Genomic DNA, 22,372 nt, shown 5'->3' with positions numbered 1-22,372 from the left:
CTTGAGGATACAGGACAGTAATGTATGCTGTTCAAATGCTGTTCGGCTTTGTCCCAAATGGCACCCTATTCCCAATATAGTGCACTGTTTTTGACCAGGGCCCATAGTAGTGCACTATGTAGGGAATAGGGTGCCACATGTTTAATGTTGCCATTGGAGATCACTAATGACTGTTTAGCTTTTGTGGTCTGGTTGAGTTGTCACAAGGCTCTCTCCTGCTTCTCTTCTGTACACATCTGCATAAGAATCTCCCTGGTTCAAATAGAGAGCTAGACCTGAGTAAATCACAAGACATGTTTTGGACAAGTCCTTTGCCCTCCATACTAGGACTGAAAATCACTGTGTTTATTGGAACGTTCCAGATCATCGTTACGAAGGAACAAAGCCCTTAAAATAGAGCTATGGTTGGGTAGTACTACCATCTTAGGCCCGAAGAGTAGGAGTGCCTTTTAGAATATTAATGAATGGCCCGGGGATCCTGGTCCTAGATCAGCAGTCCTACTCTGAGAATATAATGAATGGCCCGGGGATCCTGATCCTAGATCAGCACTCCTACTCTAAGTCCCTGGCTAGGCTTGTCAGATGTGACGTGCCACCGTGGAGCTGCTAGGTCATGTTCATTAACGACCAAACGGAAGGAAACAGAATCAGGGAGGGACTACCTCCTCCAATAAGGAACCCTCATTTCTGTTTTCCATTGCAAAATGTTTTAAAACATTTGTCTGTTGCGTGCCCTAATGAACACAGCCCTGTAATAAAACTGGGACACCAGGTGTGTGCATCTCCAGCCAATCTGTAGCATTCATTGATCAATTAAGTACCAGGTGAGAACCAGAAACCAGTGGGATGGGGGAAGTAGAGGGCCTGAGTTGTGCACCCCTGGTATAACCCAACCAGCTTTGCAAGCTTGCATGTTAGGTGATGCGGGGATATTAGATGATTTTATAGGTGGCAGGTAGCCTAGGGCCTAGCAGTTAAGAGCGCTGGGCCAGTAACCAAAAGGTTGTTGGTTCGAATCCCCGAGCCGACTAGGTGACAAATCTGTCTCTCTGGATAAGAGTGTCTGCTAAATAAGTAAAATGTAAAAATAGCAACCATAATTATCATAATGCAATCCTACCCGTGTAACATTCTCTGTCTCTGTTCGAATACTTTTAAAAAATGCATATTTCCTTCCTTACTTCCTTGAAGTAATCAGAAATCTGGATTGGTAAAAGTAATAGGGCTTTAACCTTTCTTTCAACTTTTCAATCACTTACTGTAGGGCCCGATTCAGACTTAGCAAAAACACCTTTCCTATGCACGCCTTTCCTAAGCACTTCTCAGTAGTTGGTTTTCAGACTTGCCTTATGCAGGTGTGTAACGTGCTTTGCAGGCTCCCTTGTGTATTATTCAACTGCTGAAAACCCTCCCACTTGCTGGCCAACAGATTTTTTATTCAATAGGGTTTTCTGTACATTTATCTAAAGCCATCCCTTTAAATTTGATGTACCTTTTTTAATTATACTTTTCTCCACTGACTCACTAGAATATATGGAGAGAACGGTTCAGAATATTAGGGATCAATGAAAGAAAGCAAATAAATAAATACACGCATATCTGTCTTCTTTTCAGCACCAGTTGGTAGATTTTAAAATACTCTAATCTTGTATATTATTTAGGGTTAGGAAAGTATTCATAAAAACAAAAAAACTGGGTTGGAGAGCAAAATATATTGGTGAATCAAAAATAGTGGTTTGATTCATCCTGAAAATTGCCATATTCAATTGTTCATCCATGAAATATTGGAAAGTGAGAAAACTGTGCAATAGGGGTTGAAGAGAAGTCCTATAAATGTACCTTAATAATCCTCACTAATGGAACTGTGACGACAATAGTCCAGTCATTGGGAACCGTGCGCCAAGCTCCAGGTTTAAACTGCTAAGTATGGTCTGCATTCCATAATGATTCAAATAGGCTACATGTCCCAAATTATTGCACAACTTGTAAAACGTTAGCCTAATATGATCCACTATTGCTAGCGATCCTCAGGAACAACCACACAAATGTGACAGAAATAAAAGATATACTAATAATATAATGGAACGATGCAAAATGTAAGGAAACTAACACTAAAGTCACAGTTCTAAATATATGTGGGTATAACTGATGGTGGCTACCCCTAATATTTAACAAGATACAAATTGTTTAAAAAAAATACTGTGAAAAGTCTGGGCATTTAATTAAAACATTCTAGAAATCATAAATCAACTAGGTACTGTAGGTTTGGCGCTTTACTGTCATTTGCGCATGGTCTCCTTCAAATGTCATCCCTGCAAGTTATAAGGCCAGCATTTCCTAAAGGTGACATGTTGATATGCTTCAGTTTGCTGCCATATGGCTGGTTTCACATTTGTCTCCAGCGATCATACTGTAAAAATCTAAAACAATTGTCATTTATATTTACAATCCAAACAGTTTACTCATTAACCACTTATCAATAGCTGTTATCAATTTGTAAACGATAGTGTATAGAGTGGTGTTATTTCTATAGAAAAAATAGAGTAGATGTTGTTCCACTTGGAATGGACAGGTTGCTCGACCTTCATCGTTTCATTGTGCGTAAAGGTGGTGGAATAATGAGGGAATTAAGTCAAGGTCAGAATACGGTGTATCTGTAGACACACCCCTGCCACACCTTCATTTCTTTGATCTCCACCCCAAACAAATAGCAGGTGAATATCATGCTATTCTCATGCTTAAATTCAAGGTCAGAATACGCATAGAGAGAACAGTGGATAAAAAGGGAATTATGTTCCATTCACGCGCTTAACTCGGGTCGGAAGTCCCCCCCCCCATATAGATCTGTTTTTACCTCAATGAAACAAGGAAGGACTGATTCATTTCTAAAGTCTTCAAACAAGGCTTTGTCTATGTCTGGTGTTGTCCCAAATGGCACCCTATTCCCTACAAAGTGCATTACTTTTGACCAGAACCCTGGTCAAAAGTAGTGTACCGTATTTCCAACCCTCTGTCTCCTCCTCTCCTTCTCAGGTTTCCTGCTGTGAAGAAAATGTTTCTGTCTGAGCTGAAGGAGCTGAGACAGAAGGAGCAGAGTCCCAACGTGGTCCAGAGCACCATCAGCCTTATCATGGGTGTCAAGTTCTTCCGCATCAAGATGTATCCAGTGGAGGACTTTGAAGCCTCCTTTCAGTTCATGCAGGTACAGAAGTGAGCAGTGAGCTCTACAGTACAGACGTGATGATTATAGGCCCACCTGTATGCACTGTCTCAAACAAGTGTGTAATCCTGCATGGCTGAAAAGGAACAGTGAATGCTATAAGGGACAGGAATCAGTATTTTCTGACCACTCACCTTTTCATGTTGAAATGGTCCTGAAATGTTTATTTCTATATTGGTCAATTTCGAAGGACCCGGATGCATGACCTGTATTGAGGCCATATAATCTTTTTAGTAAACAAATGAACTTGACTCATGTCTCTGCCTTATCCATGAAGCTAACAATGTAATAAGTGTCAGAAGTGGGATCTGAACCCACGAGTGAGAATGGTCATCTTTAACAGCATTAAAATCAGTCTAGAATCACTTGATTCCTCTTATCTTTAGCTTGAATTCCCCACTTTTGCATTCTGTGTACTTTTCTCATCCTATGCCTCTAGTTTGGCTGAGTCCCAATTCACCACCTTTTCCAGAAATTCCCATCATGCATTTAAAAGCATATGATTGGTGTAAGCATTGGCAGGAGTGAGTTTCCATCATTATAAAATCCATGTGAGAAAGTGTGCATGTGTACACTTTGTGAGAAGAGTGTAGTATCGGGACTTAGTGTTGACCACCATGTGACCTGACCTCAGTGGCCTGAATGTATGGTTTACAATATGTAATCCTTATGATGAAAGGGCTGCTCTCCGTTACAGGACTGTGCCCAGTACTTCCTGGAAGTGAAGGACAAGGACATTAAGCATGCCTTGGCCGGCCTCTTCGTGGAGATCCTAGTTCCTGTAGCGGCAGTAAGTTGGTTATCTGACCAGATGACAACCAGAATATGACGTCTTTTCCTTGACATCTTGATGTTGTCATGAAAACGATACCTTGTTGTTAAAGAGACCAGTTGGTTGTAACCAAATATGTATATAAACCCTGGAATGCTGATGCTATGTACAGTTGAAGTCAGAGGTTTACATACACCTTAGCCAAATACATTTAAACTCAGTTTTTCACAATTCCTGACTTTTAATCCTAGTAAAAATTCCCTGTCTTAGGTCAGTTAGGATCACCACTTTATTTTCAGAATGTGAAATGTCAGAATAATAGTAGAGAGAATGATTTATTTCAGCTTTTATTTATTTAATCATATTCCCAGTGGGTCAGAAGTTTACATACACTCAATTACTATTTGGTAGCATTGCCTTTAAATTGTTTAACTTGGGTCAAACATTTCGGGTAGCCTTCCACAAGCTTCACACAATAAGTTGGGTGAATTTTGGCCCATTCCTCCTGACAGAGCTGGTGTAACTGAGTCAGGTTTGTAGGCTTCCTTGCTCGCACATGCTTTTTCAGTTCTGCCCACAAATGTTCTATAGGATTGAGGTCAGGGCTTTGTGATGGCCACTCCAATACCTTGACTTTGTTGTCCTTAAGCCATTTTGCCACAACTTTGGAAGTATGCTTGGGGTCATTGTCCATTTGGAAGACCCATTTGCGACCAAGCTTTAACTTCCTGACTGATGTCTTGAGATGTTGCTTCAATATATCCACATAATTTTCCTTCCTCATGATGCTATCTATTTTGTGAAGTGCACCAGTGCCTCCTGCAGCAAAGCACCCCCACAGCATGATGCTGCCACCCCCGTGCTTCGCGGTTGGGATGGTGTTCTTCAGCTTAAAAGCCTGCCCCGTTTTCCTCCAAACATAACGATGGTCATTATGGCCAAACAGTTATATTTTTGTTTCATCAGACCAGAGGACATTTCTCCAAAAAGTACGATCTTTGTCCCCATGTGCAGTTGCAAACCGTAATCTGGCTTTTTTATGGCGGTTTTGGAGCAGTGGCTTCTTCCTTGCTGAGCGGCCTTTCAGGTTATGTCGATATAGGACTCGTTTTACTGTGGATATAGATACTTTTGTACCTGTTCCCTCCAGCATCTTCACAAGGTCCTTTGCTGTTGTTCTGGGATTGATTTGCACTTTTCGCACCAAAGTACGTTCATCTCTAGGAGACAGAACGCATCTCCTTCCTGAGCGGTATGACAGCTGCGTGGTCCCATGGTGTTTATACTTGCGTACTATTGTTTGTACAGATGAACGTGGTACCTTCAGGCGTTTGGAAATTGCTCCCAAGGATGAACCAGACTTGTGGAGGTCTACCATTTTTTTTCTGAGGTCTTGGCTGATTTCTTTTGATTTTCCCATGATGTCAAGCAAAGAGGCACTGAGTTTGAAGGTACGCCTTGAAATACATCCACAGGTACACCTCAATTGACTCAAATGATGTCAATTAATATATCAGAAGCTTCTAAAGCCATGACATCATTTTCTGGAATTTTCCAAGCTGTTTAAAGGCACAGTCAACTTAGTGTATGTAAACTTCTGACCCACTGGAATTGTGATACAGTGAATTATAAGTGAAATAATCTGTCTGTAAACAATTGTTGGAAAAATTACAGTGGGGAAAAAAAGTATTTAGTCAGCCACCAATTGTGCATGTTCTCCCACTTAAAAAGATGAGAGAGGCCTGTAATTTTCATCATAGGTACATGTCAACTATGACAGACAAAATGAGGAAAAAAATCCAGAAAATCACATTGTAGTATTTTTAATGAATTTATTTGCAAATTATGGTGGAAAATAAGTATTTGGTCAATAACAAAAGTTTCTCAATACTTTGTTATATACCCTTTGTTAGCAATGACACAGGTCAAACGTTTTCTGTAAGTCTTCACAAGGTTTTCACACACTGTTGCTGGTATTTTGGCCCATTCCTCCATGCAGATCTCCTCTAGAGCAGTGATGTTTTGGGGCTGTCGCTGGGCAACACGGACTTTCAACTCCCTCCAAAGATGTTCTATGGGGTTGAGATCTGGAGACTGGCTAGGCCACTCCAGGACCTTGAAATGCTTCTTACGAAGCCACTCCTTCGTTGCCCGGGCGGTGTGTTTGGGATCATTGTCATGCTGAAAGACCCAGCCACGTTTCATCTTCAATGCCCTTGCTGATGGAAGGAGGTTTTCACTCAAAATCTCACGATACATGGCCCCATTCATTCTTTCCTTTACACGGATCAGTCGTCCTGGTCCCTTTGCAGAAAAACAGCCCCAAAGCATGATGTTTCCACCCCCATGCTTCACAGTAGGTATGGTGTTCTTTGGATGCAACTCAGCATTCTTTGTCCTCCAAACACGACGAGTTGAGTTTTTACAAAAAAGTTATATTTTGGTTTCATCTGACCATATGACATTCTCCCAATCCTCTTCTGGATCATCCAAATGCACTCTAGCAAACTTCAGACGGGCCTGGACATGTACTGGCTTAAGCAGGGGGACACGTCTGGCACTGCAGGATTTGAGTCCCTGGCGGCGTAGTGTGTTACTGATGGTAGGCTTTGTTACTTTGGTCCCAGCTCTCTGCAGGTCATTCACTAGGTCCCTCCGTGTGGTTCTGGGATTTTTGCTCACCGTTCTTGTGATCATTTTGACCCCCCGGGGTGAGATCTTGCGTGGAGCCCCAGATCGAGGGAGATTATCAGTGGTCTTGTATGTCTTCCATTTCCTAATAATTGCTCCCACAGTTGATTTCTTCAAACCAAGCTGCTTACCTATTGCATATTCAGTCTTCCCAGCCTGGTGCAGGTCTACAATTTTGTTTCTGGTGTCCTTTGACAGCTCTTTGGTCTTGGCCATAGTGGAGTTTGGAGTGTGACTGTTTGAGGTTGTGGACAGGTGTCTTTTATACTGATAACAAGTTCAAACAGGTGCCATTAATACAGGTAACGAGTGGAGGACAGAGGAGCCTCTTAAAGAAGAAGTTACAGGTCTGTGAGAGCCAGAAATCTTGCTTGTTTGTAGGTGACCAAATACTTATTTTCCACCATAATTTGCAAATAAATTCATTAAAAATCCTACAATGTGATTTTCTGGATATTTTTTCCTCAATTTGTCTGTCATAGTTGACGTGTACCTATGATGAAAATTACAGGCCTCTCTTATTTTTTTTTAAGTGGGAGAACATGCACAATTGGTGGCTGACTAAATACTTTTTTCCCCCACTGTACTTTACATTGTTTGCAAGATCAGACATAATATCACTGTAATCCGAGTTTTCCTTTTCGGAAGTTGCTTTCATTTCAACGCATCTAATTTGTAAACATTTCAGCTGTATTAAATCATAACTTTTTTCAATTACACAAAAAAATCAACACCCACCAAAATAAAGTTATATTTCTTATGTCGATACGGTGCGTTAAATCCCCAACCAAGATTTACCGTTCTTATAGATGCAACAGAAAGCCAATGTAGTCCATTGAGCCCATTTCAGCCAATACTAGAGCAAGTTTGACAGGTCATTAAAGACGTTTCCACTGTCGATACGTTAACGGGAAAAAACGAATGGCAGAAGCATGAGTAGGAAAGAGTCACCAGAGTCAAATGAAATAAATAAATCCAGAGAGATTTAAGTGACGAGTGGATTTTGCACCCCTCAAACACAGGAAATAGATGGCTGAAAAGGAGAGATCCTCAGGTGGGTGGGGCATTCACATTGCTAATTATGTTTAAGTGTGTGTGTGTGTGTGTGATGCGTGTGATGCTGAGTATGTGTTCTCCGTTTCCAGGCTGTTAAGAACGAGGTGAACGTGCCGTGTCTAAGGAACTTTGTGGAGAGCCTGTATGACACAACACTGGACCTCTCCTCCAGGAAAAAACACTCTCTGGTTAGTCACACACACACACCAGAGTTATTGATGTTCTTCTCCCAAAGCCACAGTGACAGGCCAGTATAAAACTGGTGCATAGTGTACATGGCTGTGGTTTCTGTCAAGCCTGACAGCATTTCAAGGTCAATCTTGTACAGTGGCTCTCTCCTTGTTGCTCTTCTAACTAACGATGCACAAGGGAGGACAGACAACCTCTTCAAATCAAAGAGTAAACACTCAATCGGATTATTGTGGACAGTAAATGTGTGTAAGATTTACAGTTCCTCGGTGTCCACATCACTGAGGACTTAACACGGTCCTCTCACACCAGAACAGTCAGCACGGCAATGCCTCTTCTCCCTCGGTAGGCTGAAATGATTTGGCATGGCCCCTCATATCCTTTTACAGCTGCACCATTGAGAGCCTCCTGACTGGTTGTAATGCAACTGCACCACCCACGACCGGAAGGCCTTACAGAGGGTGATGCGGATAGCCCAGCGCGTCACTGTGGGCAAGCTTGCAGCCATCCAGGACATACATGCCAGGCGGTGTCTGAGAAAGGCCCGGAAAATTGCCATAGACTGTTCTCCATGCTCCCATCCAACATCAAGGCTCAGACAAACAGACTCCTTAAACAGCTTCTATCCCCTGGCCATGGGACTGTTAAATGGCTAACAACTACTGCTCTCCCTCTCCCACAGACTCTCCACACTGGCTCTATGCCCATCCACAGGTCTCTACCCACTCAGACACAACTTACGCTGCTGCTAAAATTATTATTGATTAGATGTATTACGCTGTTGTCCATTGGTTATTGATTGCCATTACCATTAGTATCTACCTATTTATTCTGCTATTGGTCACTTTTACTCCTGTTTACATGTGTATATATTTCCATTAGTATTTTACCATAAGTATTTATGTTGTTGCTACCCGTCACTTTTCAACCCTGTTTACATGTATATCCTACTACCTGTCATTTTTTATGTCTAAACCCACCTCAACCACACCAGTACCCCTGCACATTGAATAAGATACTAACACTGACCTGTATATACAACCACTCCAGTACCCCTGCACATTGAATAAGGTACTGACACTGACCTGTATATACAACCACTCCAGTACCCCTGCACATTGAATAAGGTACTGACACTGACCTGTATATACAACCACTCCAGTACCACTGCACATTGAATAAGGTACTGACCTGTATATACAACCACTCCAGCACCCCTGCACATTGAATAAGGTACTGAAACTGACCTGTATATTCTTGCATTCTCTTTTTCTTTAACTCTCATCGTACTTCTTGTGTGGGTTTTTATTCCTACTTTAATTTTATATTCTATTTTCCATTATTATCTATATTATTATAAGTGCATTGTTGGGAAAAAGCTCTCAAGGTAAGAATTTCACTTGACTGTTTTACATCTGTTGTATCCTGTGCATGTGGCGACTAAACTTGAAACACACACCTCACTGAAGCATAGGAATGTTCTATCTGAAGGTTTCATAGACCTAAACACCTTGCAGGCTCTGTATCCCTTAGTGACATGTCTACTGTGTGTGTGTGTCCTAGGCTCTCTACCCGTTGGTGACCTGTCTGCTGTGTGTCAGCCAGAAGCAGTTCTTCCTCAACAAATGGGCCGTCTTCCTCAACAACTGCCTCTCCAACGTCAAGGTACTGTACTGCAACCAGCGGGAATCGAACCAACGATCCTAATGTTGCAAGCGCCATGCTCTACCAACTGAGCCACACAGGACCAACCAGTAATAACATCAGTCTGTCTGTCTGTGTCTGCAGAGTAAGGACCCCAAGATGGTGCGCGTAGCCCTGGAGTCTCTTTACCGCCTGCTGTGGGTCTACATGATCAGGATCAAGTGTGAGAGCAACACTGCTACGCAAGGGTAAATGTTTCTACGGCTGTGTTTACACAGGCAGACAAATTCTGATATTTGTTCCACTAATTGGTCTTTTCATCACATAGATCAGCTCTGAAAAATATCTGATGTGAAAAGTTTTTATGTGATTGGTCAAAAGACCAATTAGTGAGGAAAAAATCTGAATTGGGCTGCCTGTGTAAACGCAGACAATTTCACACAGCAATTGCAATGTTCGTGTTTTGTGGCACGCAATTTCTTTTTCCACAAAATACAGCTTGTTGCATACAGCACCACATACACATTGCAACTCAGGTGTACATATCTTGATAATGTTCATCACTGCAACAACACAAGGGTAAATATCGTCATTCAACCATTCACTGCCCAGCTACGTGCCACATAATATAGCCTACCATGGCCACTCCTCTCCTCCATGTTGAAGCCACAAGGGCTACGTTCCGAATGGCATCTTAATCCCTACGTAGTGCACTACTTTTGACCAGGGCTCATAGGGCCAGAGTAGTGCACTACTTTTGACCAGGGCTCATAGGGCCAAAGTAGTGCTCTACTTTTGACCAGGTGTCATAGGGCCAAAGTAGTGCTCTACTTTTGACCAGGGCTCATAGGGCCAAAGTAGTGCTCTACTTTTGACCAGGGCTCATAGGGCCAAAGTAGTGCACTAAATAGTGCATTTTAGGACACAGTCAAGGAGAAGAGACCGGGGCTTGGCAGCACCCACAGGAAGCAAAGGCACGACCATAGGAAGCTGTGTACATAATCTAGCCTGCTCATGAATAGTATCTTTCTCTTGGTAGAACTTGAGAGCCAAAAACATGTTTTTCTATATTGCATTCCTCCCCAAAACACTTACACACACACACTTATGCCTGCAGGCATGCAAACACACACACACACGTGCATGCACGAGCACACGCATGCATGCACATACACACAAACATACACACACACACACTAACACACACAGTCGCCTCCCCTTCCTTGATATTGGGAGACTTGGCTGACTTGGCTCTTTACCTGTCAGAGTAGCAAGCACAGTCTGTAAACAGGCAGCCTGTTACACCAGGAGGGATGGAGGAGAGTGGAAGTAGAAAAAGGGAGAGTGGGTGTGTGGGGGAGAGGGGAGGAAGTGGGTGGGTGGGGGAGATGAGGTAGCTAGGTCATCACACTATAGGGAGTTGAAGCTCTTTCTCATTGGATGGGGGACTTTACTATCAGAGCCACACACACACACACACACACACTAGTGTAGCAGGCAGTGGATTAGGGCTCGACTCGTAGGTTAAGACGATACGCATTACCAGGGCAGCGTCCCAAATGCCACCCTATTCCCTTTATAGTGCACTACTTTTGACCAGGGCCCATAGGGTGAATATGGTCCCATTTGGGACGTAGCCCAGGCCACAGGAGGAATCACAAACAGGTCAAGCCTTTAACACGTCGTAATTAGCCCAGAAAAAAACCAGGCTTAAAATAAAACACTTGTTAAGAAATGGGACAACGGCATACAGGCCAGCTAGCGTAAAGCAATCTAATTTTACATTTTTATCTATGTCAGTTCTGAGTAACTGTGTGTACATTTTTATTATGTGAATGTGATCCCTGTGTATCTCATTTGTTGAATTCCCTGAAGCATCCATCCTTAATGTCTCTCTCTCTCTGTCTCTGTCTCTCTCTCTCTGTCTCTCTCTCTCTGTCTCTCTCTGTCTCTGTCTCTCTCTCTCTCTCTCTCTCTCTCTCTCTCTCTCTCTCTCTCTCTCTCTCTCTCTCTCTCTCTCTCTCTCTCTCTCTCTCTCTCTCTCTCTCTCTCTCTCTCTCTCTCTCTCTCTCTCTCTGTCTCTCTCTCTCTCTCTCTCTCTCTCTCTCTCTCTCTCTCTCTCTCTCTCTCTCTCTCTCTCTCTCTCTCTCCTGTTCTCCTGTTCTCCTGCAGGCGTCTCAACACCATCATTACAACACTGTTCCCCAAGGGCTCTCGCAGTGTGGTGCCCAGAGATATGCCCCTCAACATCTTCGTCAAAATCATCCAGTTTATTGCACAGGTAAACAGGAAGTTGCATGCAATCCACTGTCAACAACATTTTAATACAAACAAGACACAGGTTCAATGTTCTGGAAAATACCTACAGTGTATCCCCAGAGTCAATGTTGAACTTTCAGTGTTGAACTTTCAAATTAGCTCCCTGACTACAATATTGACAAATACTATTGTATTAAATTAATGTTAATTGTTCCTGAAGCGTGCACAATAAAAAAACATGTATATATTTTAAATTTTTGTCATTTAGCAGACTCTCTTATCCAGAGCGACTTACAGTTAGTGCATTCATCTTAAGATAGATAGGTGGGACAACCATATATCACAATCATAGTAAGTACATTTTTCCTCAATAAAGTAGCTATCAGCAAAGTTAGAGCTAGTAAAGGGGGGGGGGGGGGGATTATGTAAGATACTATTTGAAGAGGTAGGGTTTCAGATGTTTTCGGAAGATGGGCAGGGACTCTGCTGTCCTAGCTTCAGGGGGTGGGAGGGCCAAGAGACCAGAGGTGGCAGAACAGAATGCTCGAGTTGGGGTGTAGGGTGTCGTGACGTGACTTACTTTAATGTATGACTGTTATTTATCGAATCACCTATCTATGTTTAATTGTCACTCGATTTAATTAATCATGTAACAATTAACTCATTAGGAATTTGGGGCACCACGGAAGAAGTTGTTTAACGAGTTACCATCTTAGAAGATATATATGTAATATATCGATAACAGTCACTTATTAAATAATTACCTCTTATCAGTCTCATTCTGAATGTCGCATAATCCTTGAACCTCCAAGAACCCTAACCTTATTGATGAATCAGCAATACACAAATTGGCTTAATTATTTATTTACTCACTAACTAAATAATAACACAATACAAACATACATACACATAGGTTATTGATTACTAACGTACTAATGAAAACAGGTCCCTAGTGGACTGTACTAACAATAGCGTGACTGCTTGGTTAGGGGAAGGAGGGGTGAGTATGGAAGGGAGAGACAAAGATTCAAACTATCGTAGTTACTTTGGAGACTATGCTCACAGTAATCATAATACTTATGCACCCTAATAACGCTCATTCGGATTAGAAATACAACATGTATTTACGTGTTGCTGTCCTCGATAGTTGAGTTGATGATGTAGGACGTTGGTTTGCCCACCAGAGATTCCAATGTCCTTGGTAGAGTTTCTGGTCGTAGTAGTGGTTAGAATGGATACGTCAGATGTACCAGCAGTTGTCTGAGAGGGATTGTCCTTCCCACTTCCTGTCTTTAGTGAAAGTTCTCTAGACGACTATACATGCCAGCTGCAGACTGAAATGATAAGGTCTAGTGCATTGTCTTCTTCTTCACCTCGTGTAGAGGTTGAGAGTTTCAGAGTTTCTCAACTTCAAACGTGTGGACTAACGTCTAACGTTTTCTGGTCTTTCTAGTCTAACCATTTTGTAATGTGTAGCTTCAGCTTCACGCTTCTTGGTGTTGTAGAGTGTCAACCATTTGCAACATTAGGCTCACGCTTCACGTCTGCTGGTCTAAAGGTTGATTTGTTTTTCAAGGCTTTTTATGCCCTCGGGGTAAAAGGGGCGTTCCATCAAGTTTGTGCTCATCTGGGCGTGGCCACTGACTGAGAACAAATCAATATTGAAAACAATCATCTCATCTAGAATGCTAAAATCACATTGTTATCTTCACAAAAGTATATACAACAAATAGATGCAAACCTCATTACTGGGAAGTGTCCCCCCCCAAGAGATACAGTTATGTTGTTCCACCATCTTTAATGACATCACAACATAGTAACGAATTTGACATGATTGTTCTTTAAGTCCCCACCAACCATTTCCCACATACTTTTAAGTAGGAATGTTGTTTCATTATCCACTTTTGGATGTTGGAGTTTTGGCGGGAAGACTTCCTTTGTTAACAAAGGGGTCCTTTCTCCCAATACTTCATGGCAAGGAAGAGAAAGTCTCTGCAAGGAATTTATGACCGGTCATAAAACTGGCCCCCAGGAAAGGGGGTTTTCAAACCTTTGCCTAGCAGGAATCTTTGATCCTCAGCCCAAGAGGGCAAGTCATGACAAGGGTTTGAGCATAGCCTGAAAGTAGGGAGGGGCAGTTCCTCTTGCTGCTCCATAGGCAAGTAACGTGGTCTTGTAGTGGATGCGAACTTCAACTAGAAGCCAGTGGTATATGCAGAGGAGCGGGAAGGTTGAACACCAGGGGGTCTGCAGCGTTATGGATAAGTTGCAGGGGTTTGATGGCACAAGCGGAGTGCCCAGCCAACAGCAAGTTGCAGTAGTCCAGACAGGAGGTGACAAGTGCCTGGATTAGGACCTGCGCCGCTTCCTGTGGGAGGTAGGGTCGTACTCCTAACGAGTCACTGCTTGCACAGAATGACAGGGTGTTGTCCAGGTTCACACCAAGGTTCTTTGCACTCTGAGAGGGGGACACTGTGGAGTTCTCAACCATGATGGAGAGGTCTTGGAGCGGGCAAGCCTTCCCCGGGAGGAAGAGCAGCTCTGTCTTATCAATGCTGAGCTTGAGGTGGTGGGCCGACATCCAAACTGAGATATCTGCCAGGCATGCAGAGATGCGTGTCGCCATCTGGGTGTCAGAAGGGGTGAAGGAGAAAAGTAGTTGAGTGTCATCCGCATAGCAACGATAGGAGAGACCATGTGAGGATATGACAGAGCCAAGTGACTTGGTGTATAGACAGAAGAGGAGAGGGCCTAGAATTGAGTCCTGGGGGACACCAGTAGTGAGAGTATGTGGTGCAGACACAGATCCTCTCCACGTCACCTGGTAGGAGTGGCCTGCCAGGTAGGATGCAATCCAAGTGTGTTTAGAGCCTGAGATGCAGGACCAGCCCTTAGAAAGTGGAGAGGAGGATTTGATGGTTCATGGTGTCGAAGGCAGTGGATAGATGTAGGAGGATGAGAAACTCAGCTTTTGAGAGCCTCTGTGACAGAGATGAGCAGTCTCGGTTGAGTGACCCATCTTGTAGCCTGACTGGTTAGGGTCAAGAAGATCGTTCTGAGAGCGATAACGAGAGAGTTGGTCAGAGACTGCATACCGGTCTGTAGTTTTTGTTGTCAGAGGAGTCGAGTGTTGGTTTCTTGAGGAGGGGCGCGACTTGGGCCATTGTGAAGTCATAGGGTACTCAGCCAGTGGTCAGGGATGAGCTCATGAGGTAAGTGGGGAATGGGAGAAGGGGATAGTGTCAGGCAGCTGGACCTCTCTAGTCGCAGGATTTCATCTTGAGAGAGAGGAGAAAGAGGTCAAGGCGTTGGGTAGTTCTGTTTGTGTGGGACCAGTGGACTCAATAGGCTGAGTGAATGAGGAGCGGATGTCGTCAACCTTCTTTTCAAAGTGGTTGACAGTGTCATCCGCAGAGAGGGAGGGGGAGGGGGTGGAGGATTAAGGAGGGAGGAGAAGGTGGAAAAGAGATTCTTAGGGTTAGAGGCAGAAACTTGAAATGTAGAATGATAGAAAAGTGGCTTTAGCAGTGGATACAGAGGAAGAGAAGGTAGAGAGGAGGGAGTGAAAGGATGATAGGTCCTCTGGAAGTTTAGTTTTCCTCCGTTTTCGCTCAGCTGCCTGCAGCCCTGTTCTATTAGCTCGCAAGGAGTCACTCAGCCACGGAGCAGGAGGGGAGGGCCGAGCCAGCCAGGAGGAAAGGGGACAGTGTAAGTCATAGGAAAGGGAGGAGAGTAGGGTGGAAGAGGCAGAATGAGGAGACAGGTGGGAGAAGGATTTAGTGGAAGGGAGAGAGAGAGCGAAGCTTGCGACGGCGCATCAGCATCTGGGTAGGGGCTGAGTGGCTAGGGTTCGAGGAAAGGGAGACAGAAAGGGAAACAAATTAGTGATCAGAGACCTAGAGGGGGGTTGCAGTGAGATTAGTAGGCGAACAGCCTCTAGTAAAGATGAGGTCAAGCGTATTGCCTGCTTTGTGAGTAGAATGGGACTGGGAAATGGTGAGGTCAAAAGAGGCAAGGAGGGGAAAGAGAGAGTTGGAAAGAAATGAATCGAAGGCAGACGTCGGGAGGTTGAAGTCACCAAGTACGAAGAGCGGTGAGCCATCGACAGGAAATTAGCTTATCAAGGTGTCAAGTTCATTGAGGAACTCTCTAAGGGCACCTGGTGGGCGACAATATTAAGCTTGACTGGGCAAGTGACAGTGACAGCATGGAATTCAAATGAGGAGATGGACAGGTGAGAGATGGTGAAAAGAGAAAATCTTCACTTAGGAGAAATGAGTAGCCCTGTGCCACCACCTCGACGACCAGATGCTCTCGGACTATGAGAGAAAACGTAGTCAGATGAAGAGAGAGCAGCTGGAGTAGCAGTGTTCTCTGGGGTGATCCATGTCTCCGTCAGGGCCAAAAAGTAAAGGGACTGAAGTGCAGCATAGGATGAGATAAACTCTGCGTTCTTGGCCGCAGAAAGGCAGTTCCAAACGCTGCCGGAGACCAGGAATTTCACATGGGTTGTGCGCACAGGGTACACTAAATTAGAAGGGTTGCAGCCAAGGGGTGGGGAGCGTCTACAGGGAGAGGAGCGAACAGGTATAGAAAACACACACACATAGTTACAAAAGAGCAAAATTATATCTGAAAATAACTAGGAAAGATACTCAAGTGAGAGAGTGGTGTGGATCCTTCCTCTCTGATGTGAATGTGACGATGTGAAAACAGCAACAATATTACAAATCTGTTCTAAACCCTCTTTTCCACCACAGGAACGACTGGACTTTGCCATGAAAGAGATCATCTTTGACCTTCTGTGTGTTGGAAAACCAGCCAAAGCCTTTAGTCTTAACCCAGAGGTACAGTACACAATTGGCTTTGAATTCCATAATTCTTCAATATTCATTATATAAAATTCAACAACCTTATTTAATGTCACTAGAGACATATTCATGCAGACATGCCTTTGCAGTAATCATTTGGGGTTCACAGCAAAGCTGTGAAACCTAATGTTATTGTCTGAATTCTTATTATTTTAATTTTCCTTGACTTGGTCAAATAGCTCAAGCATAGATTGGCCTATAGGGGGCACTCTTATAAGAAGTCTCACTTAAACCCTCACATCTGTCGCCCCGTTTGACCTAGAGACTTGGAACTTTGTATGTAGTTGTCTTTCCTCATGCTGAACAAATTTGCCTCAAGGACCCATAATGTCCGTTAGGATAGATTTTCCTCAATTTTGGAAATTATGGAAAACCTTTGAAAAACGTATTCTCATTAACCATACGATCCAAATAACATTTGGTATGTAGGCCCATGGTACATCTCTTAACTTAGTTTGAGAAAAGTTAAGGGATTGGTTAAGAGATGGTTGAGTTATTGATAAATCAGGAAATCAGATTTTAGGTGTCCATTTAAATCCTTGTAAATGCACTCCACAATGGCCTATCAACTTGAAACGTTGTGGGGTTACCAAAGACATTACCATGATGAATGTCTTAAAAAATAAGGAAACTATTAACAATTCACTTTTTTATTATGCAAAACTAATGCTTAAAATAATAATACAAAGTCAGATTCACTCCAGATGTGGTCTTTGCACTCATCACAAAAATAAGGCTGATGCATTCAAAGATGGCCACACTATACCAGTAAATGCATTTTAACACATACGCTAAAATGCCAAAATATGCAAAAAAATACTTATTCTCATGAAGCATAAGACCAAATGACACCAATTCGGAATGTAGGCCCATGGTACATCTCTTAACTTAGTTTTGAGAAAAGCTAAGGGATTGGTCAAAAGATGGCTGAGTTATTGACGAGTCAAGAATCTGATTTTACGTGTCCATTTAAACCAAGCCTATCAACTTGGAACTTGTCATTGCTGTCATGGACGTCCCTAAAATGAACCACACTGAATTTCGTATTGATATAAAAAAAAACAAGGAAACTATTAACAACTTATTCTTGGCATATAACGCTAATGCTCAAAATCATCTGCAATTATCTTCTCCTAATGAACCATATGTCAGAATGTGTATTTACATCAGTCTAATGGTTGTTGCATTCAAATATGGCCGCTCTGTTCCAATAGATACTAAATAAATCTTCTTCTCAAGAACCATCAGTCAGATTGACACCAGATGTAGTATATAGACTCAATTAATTAGTCTCTAATGAATTTGAGAATGATTAGTTGCTGCATTCAAAGTCTGCCACACTACACTGCTAGATTGCACCATATCACACCAGGGCTATAAGAACTGAACCGATGGACATGGGCCCATGGAAATTGGTATGTAAACCTTAGTATACAAAACATTAAGAACACCTGCACTTTCCATGACATAGACTGACTAGGTGAATCCCAGTGAAAGCTATGATCCCTTATTAATGTCACTTGTTAAATCCACATCAATCAGTGTAGATGAAGGGGAGGAGACAGGTTAAAGAAGGATTTTTAAGCCTTGAGACTATTGAGACATGGATTGTGTATGTGTGCCATTCAGAGGTTGACTGGGCAAACAAAATATTTAAGTGCCTTTGAACGGGGTATGGTAGTAGGTGCCAGGTGCACCAGTTTGGGTCAAGAACTGCAACGCTGCTGGGTTTTTCACGCTCATCAGTTTCCCGTGTGTACTAAAAATGGTCCACCACCCAAAGGACATCCAGCCAACTTGACAACTGTGGGATATTGGAGTCAACATGGGCCAGCATCCCGGTGGAATGCTTTTGAAACCTTGTAGAGTCCATGCCCTGACGAATTGAGGCTGTTCTGAGGGCAAAAGTGTGTGGGGTGGGGGGGGGGTGCGCAACTCAATATTTGGAGGGTGTCCCTAATGTTTGGTATACTCAGTGTATATGTCCTTGTGTGAACATCATAAAGTCACTGCAACCTTAGATGGCTGCACCAGACCAGTTGGTGGTTCTATAGATGCCATTGGCACCAGTGGCATAGGGTACTAGAGCAATAACTATTGATCAAGTGGACTTTGTCTCATGCAAATTAATGTTAGATTTAAATTATATAGATGAACAATGTTAAATATTGTGAAAATAACGCTGTAAATATTTCACAAATCTTAACATAAACCATTAGTCCAATTAACCTCAGAATTGGTATACTGTATAAACTCAATACATGAACACTATAAAAGCCTGACTCGTTGGACCCCCCTTTGTGCCAATGAAACGTCTTTTGGACGTCAACATTCTAACAGTCTAATACATACAGTGGGGAGAACAAGTATTTGATACACTGCCGATTTTGCAGGTTTTCCTACTTACAAAGCATGTAGAGGTCTGTAATTTTTATCATAGGGACACTTCAACTGTGAGAGACGGAATCTGAAACAAAAGTCCAGAAAATCACATTGTATGATTTTTAAGTAATTAATTTGCATTTTATTGCATGACATAAGTATTTGATCACCTACCAACCAGTAAGAATTCCGGCTCTCACAGACCTGTTAGTTTTTCTTTAAGAAGCCCTCCTGTTCTCCACTCATTACCTGTATTAACTGCACCTGTTTGAACTCGTTACCTGTATAAAAGACACCTGTCCACACACTCAATCAAACAGACTCCAACCTCTCCACAATGGCCAAGACCAGAGAGCTGTGTAAGGACATCAGGGATAAAATTGTAGACCTGCACAAGGCTGGGGTGGGCTACAGGACAATAGGCAAGCAGCTTGGTGAAAAAGGCAACAACTGTTGGCGCAATTATTAGAAAATGGAAGAAGTTCAAGATGACGGTCAATCACCCTCGGTCTGGGGCTCCATGCAAGATCTCACCTCGTGGGGCATCAATGATCATGAGGAAGGTGAGGGATCAGCCCAGAACTACACGGCAGGACCTGGTCAATGACCTGAAGAGAGCTGGGACCACAGTCTCAAAGAAAACCATTAGTAACACACTACGCCGTCATGGATTAAAATCCTGCAGTGCACGCAAGGTCCCCCTGCTCAAGCCAGCGCATGTCCAGGCCCGTCTGAAGTTTGCCAATACCATCTGGATGATCCAGAGGAGGAATGGGAGAAGGTCATGTGGTCTGATGAGACAAAAATATAGCTTTTTGGTCTAAACTCCACTCGCCGTGTTTGGAGGAAGAAGAAGGATGAGTACAACCCCAAGAACACCATCCCAACCGTGAAGCATGGAGGTGGAAACATCATTATTTGGGGATGCTTTTCTACAAAGTGGACAGGACGACTGCACTGTATTGAGGGGAGGATGGATGGGGCCATGTATCGCGAGATCTTGGCCAACAACCTCCTTCCCTCAGTAAGAGCATTGAAGATGGGTCGTGGCTGGGTCTTCCAGCATGACAACGACCCGAAACACACAGCCAGGGCAACTAAGGAGTGGCTCAGTAAGAAGCATCTCAAGGTCCTGGAGTGGCCTAGCCAGTCTCCAGACCTGAACCCAATAGAAAATCTTTGGAGGGAGCTGAAAGTCCGTATTGCCCAGCGACAGCCCCGAAACCTGAAGGATCTGGAGAAGGTCTGTATGGAGGGGTGGGCTAAATCCCTGCTGCAGTGTGTGCAAACCTGGTCAAGACCTACAGGAAACGTATGATCTCTGTAATTGCAAACAAAGGTTTCTGTACCAAATATTAAGTTCTGCTTTTCTGATGTATCAAATACTTATGTCATGCAATAAAATGCAAATTAATTACTTAAAAATCATACAATGTGATTTTCTGGATTTTTGTTTTTGATTCGGTCTCTCACAGTTTAAGTGTACCTATGATAAAAATTACAGACCTCTACATGCTTTGTAAGTAGGAAAACCTGCAAAATCGGCAGTGTATCAAATACTTGTTCTCCCCACTGTATATTTAATACGCTATTGGAAAAATAATAATTTGGTTGTGTTTATGAAGGTCCTAGGAAACAAAAAACTAACAAAAAAATATTTGAAAGAACATATTAACATTTTCATCCGTTTTTGTGGCTGTAGGCTATATAATCCATGAGCCAGACCCACAAATGTGGGCCATCGGGCTGACGATGTCTCATAGTGATTTATTTTAATTTTACATTTTAGTCATTTAGCAGACGCTCTTATCCAGAGCGACTTACAGTTAGTGAGTGCATACATTTTCATACTGGTACCTGTGGGAATCGAACCCACAAGCCTGGCGTTGCAAGCGCCATGCTCTACCAACTGAGCTACACGGGACTATAAGGATTTTATGTCCCTAGAGTTGTGAAAATGTGTTATACAGGAATGGTAGCTTGGTAGCTTTCTGTGTGTTATCACCAGCGGCGCCACTTTGGTTTTAGAATTGGCGGGACATTACCTGGGGTCCTTTCTGTCACCCTGTGAACAGATCCCTGTTCATTTCTGCTTGCAGCTATATTTTCTAAATTGCACTGCCATTTTTTAAAGCAGAACTGCATTGAACACACTGAACAACATAACAGCTTCAGAATAACAAGAAATGTAAAAATAATTTCCTGTAAAAGGACAATACATGTAATCAATCAATCAAATCAGCCATGATATCATGACAATTAACACAGCATTCCAGTGTGTGTCTTTTGTCCAGAGAATGAATATAGGCCTGAGAGCGTTCCTGGTGATAGCTGACAAGCTGCAGCAGAAGGATGAGGAGCCGCCCATGCCCAACACAGGAACCACGCTGCCCTCGGGCAACACACTCAGGGTAAAGAAGACTTACCTGAGCAAAACCCTGACCGATGACGAAGCCAAGGTCATAGGTGGGTCACCAGGTGGACTATCTACTTTTCTTATATGTTGTGGATGTGTGGATGGATGTGTGGGTTGGTGGATAGATACATGGATGGATGGATGGATGATGGATGGATGTGTGGGTTGGTGGATAGATAAATGGATGGATGGATGGATGGATGGATGGATGGATGGATGGATGGATGGATGGATGGATGGATGGATGGATGGATGGATGGATGGATGATGGATGGATGTGTGGGTTGGTGGATAGATACATGGATGGATGGATGGATGGATGTGTGGGTTGATGGATGGATGGATGGATGGATGGATGGATGGATGGATGGCAGAATGAATTACTAGAATTGTTGTACTGGAATAAAAGCTTGTGTTGTTCACCATGCACCTTCCCATGTAAGTATGTCCCTATATGAATAGATTCTGAAACGTAATGATGTGTTCTTCCCCTGTGCTGTAGGTATGTCCCTGTACTACTCCCAGGTGAGGAAGGCCATAGACAACAGCCTGAGACACCTGGACAAGGAGGTGGGCCGATGCTTGATGATGACCAACGTCCAGATGCTCAACAAAGAGCCTGAGGACATGATCACGTACGTGTGCTACTCAGTTAGGGTTTTACATTTACAGAAACTTTCCCAAAGTTCCCAGCTCTCCAGAGTCCTAAAACTGGGAATCCTCCAAGTTTCAACCTGGATTGGCCAGGAAAAAGGTTTCCCATTTAGATCATGTGGTCAGGAAAAAGTAAAACTAAAGGCCCTACTCTTGATGTACCTTGGTTTAGCAGTTGTCACAAATGTTTTTGTTTTTCTGTATGTCATTATTGGGGG

General features: G+C 43.1%; 1 protein-coding gene across 1 annotated transcript in view; it reads left to right on the top strand.

Moving 5' to 3' along the window:
* LOC121567293 (protein furry homolog) overlaps positions 1–22,372 on the top strand; it is a 207,458-nt gene that overhangs the window by 17,462 nt on the left and 167,624 nt on the right. Inside the window, exons 8-16 of the mRNA XM_045218226.1 lie at positions 3,034–3,202; positions 3,918–4,010; positions 7,829–7,927; positions 9,492–9,593; positions 9,717–9,820; positions 11,745–11,853; positions 16,592–16,678; positions 21,379–21,550; positions 22,003–22,135. Of these exons, the coding sequence (XP_045074161.1) occupies positions 3,034–3,202; positions 3,918–4,010; positions 7,829–7,927; positions 9,492–9,593; positions 9,717–9,820; positions 11,745–11,853; positions 16,592–16,678; positions 21,379–21,550; positions 22,003–22,135 (1,068 nt within the window). The remainder of the gene's footprint in view (positions 1–3,033; positions 3,203–3,917; positions 4,011–7,828; positions 7,928–9,491; positions 9,594–9,716; positions 9,821–11,744; positions 11,854–16,591; positions 16,679–21,378; positions 21,551–22,002; positions 22,136–22,372) is intronic.

Source organism: Coregonus clupeaformis, chromosome 6 (assembly GCF_020615455.1).
Source record: "Coregonus clupeaformis isolate EN_2021a chromosome 6, ASM2061545v1, whole genome shotgun sequence".
NCBI lineage: Eukaryota > Metazoa > Chordata > Actinopteri > Salmoniformes > Salmonidae > Coregonus > Coregonus clupeaformis.
The sequence above is the reverse complement of the archived record's forward strand: the minus strand, read 5'-3'. Positions and strand labels throughout refer to the sequence as shown.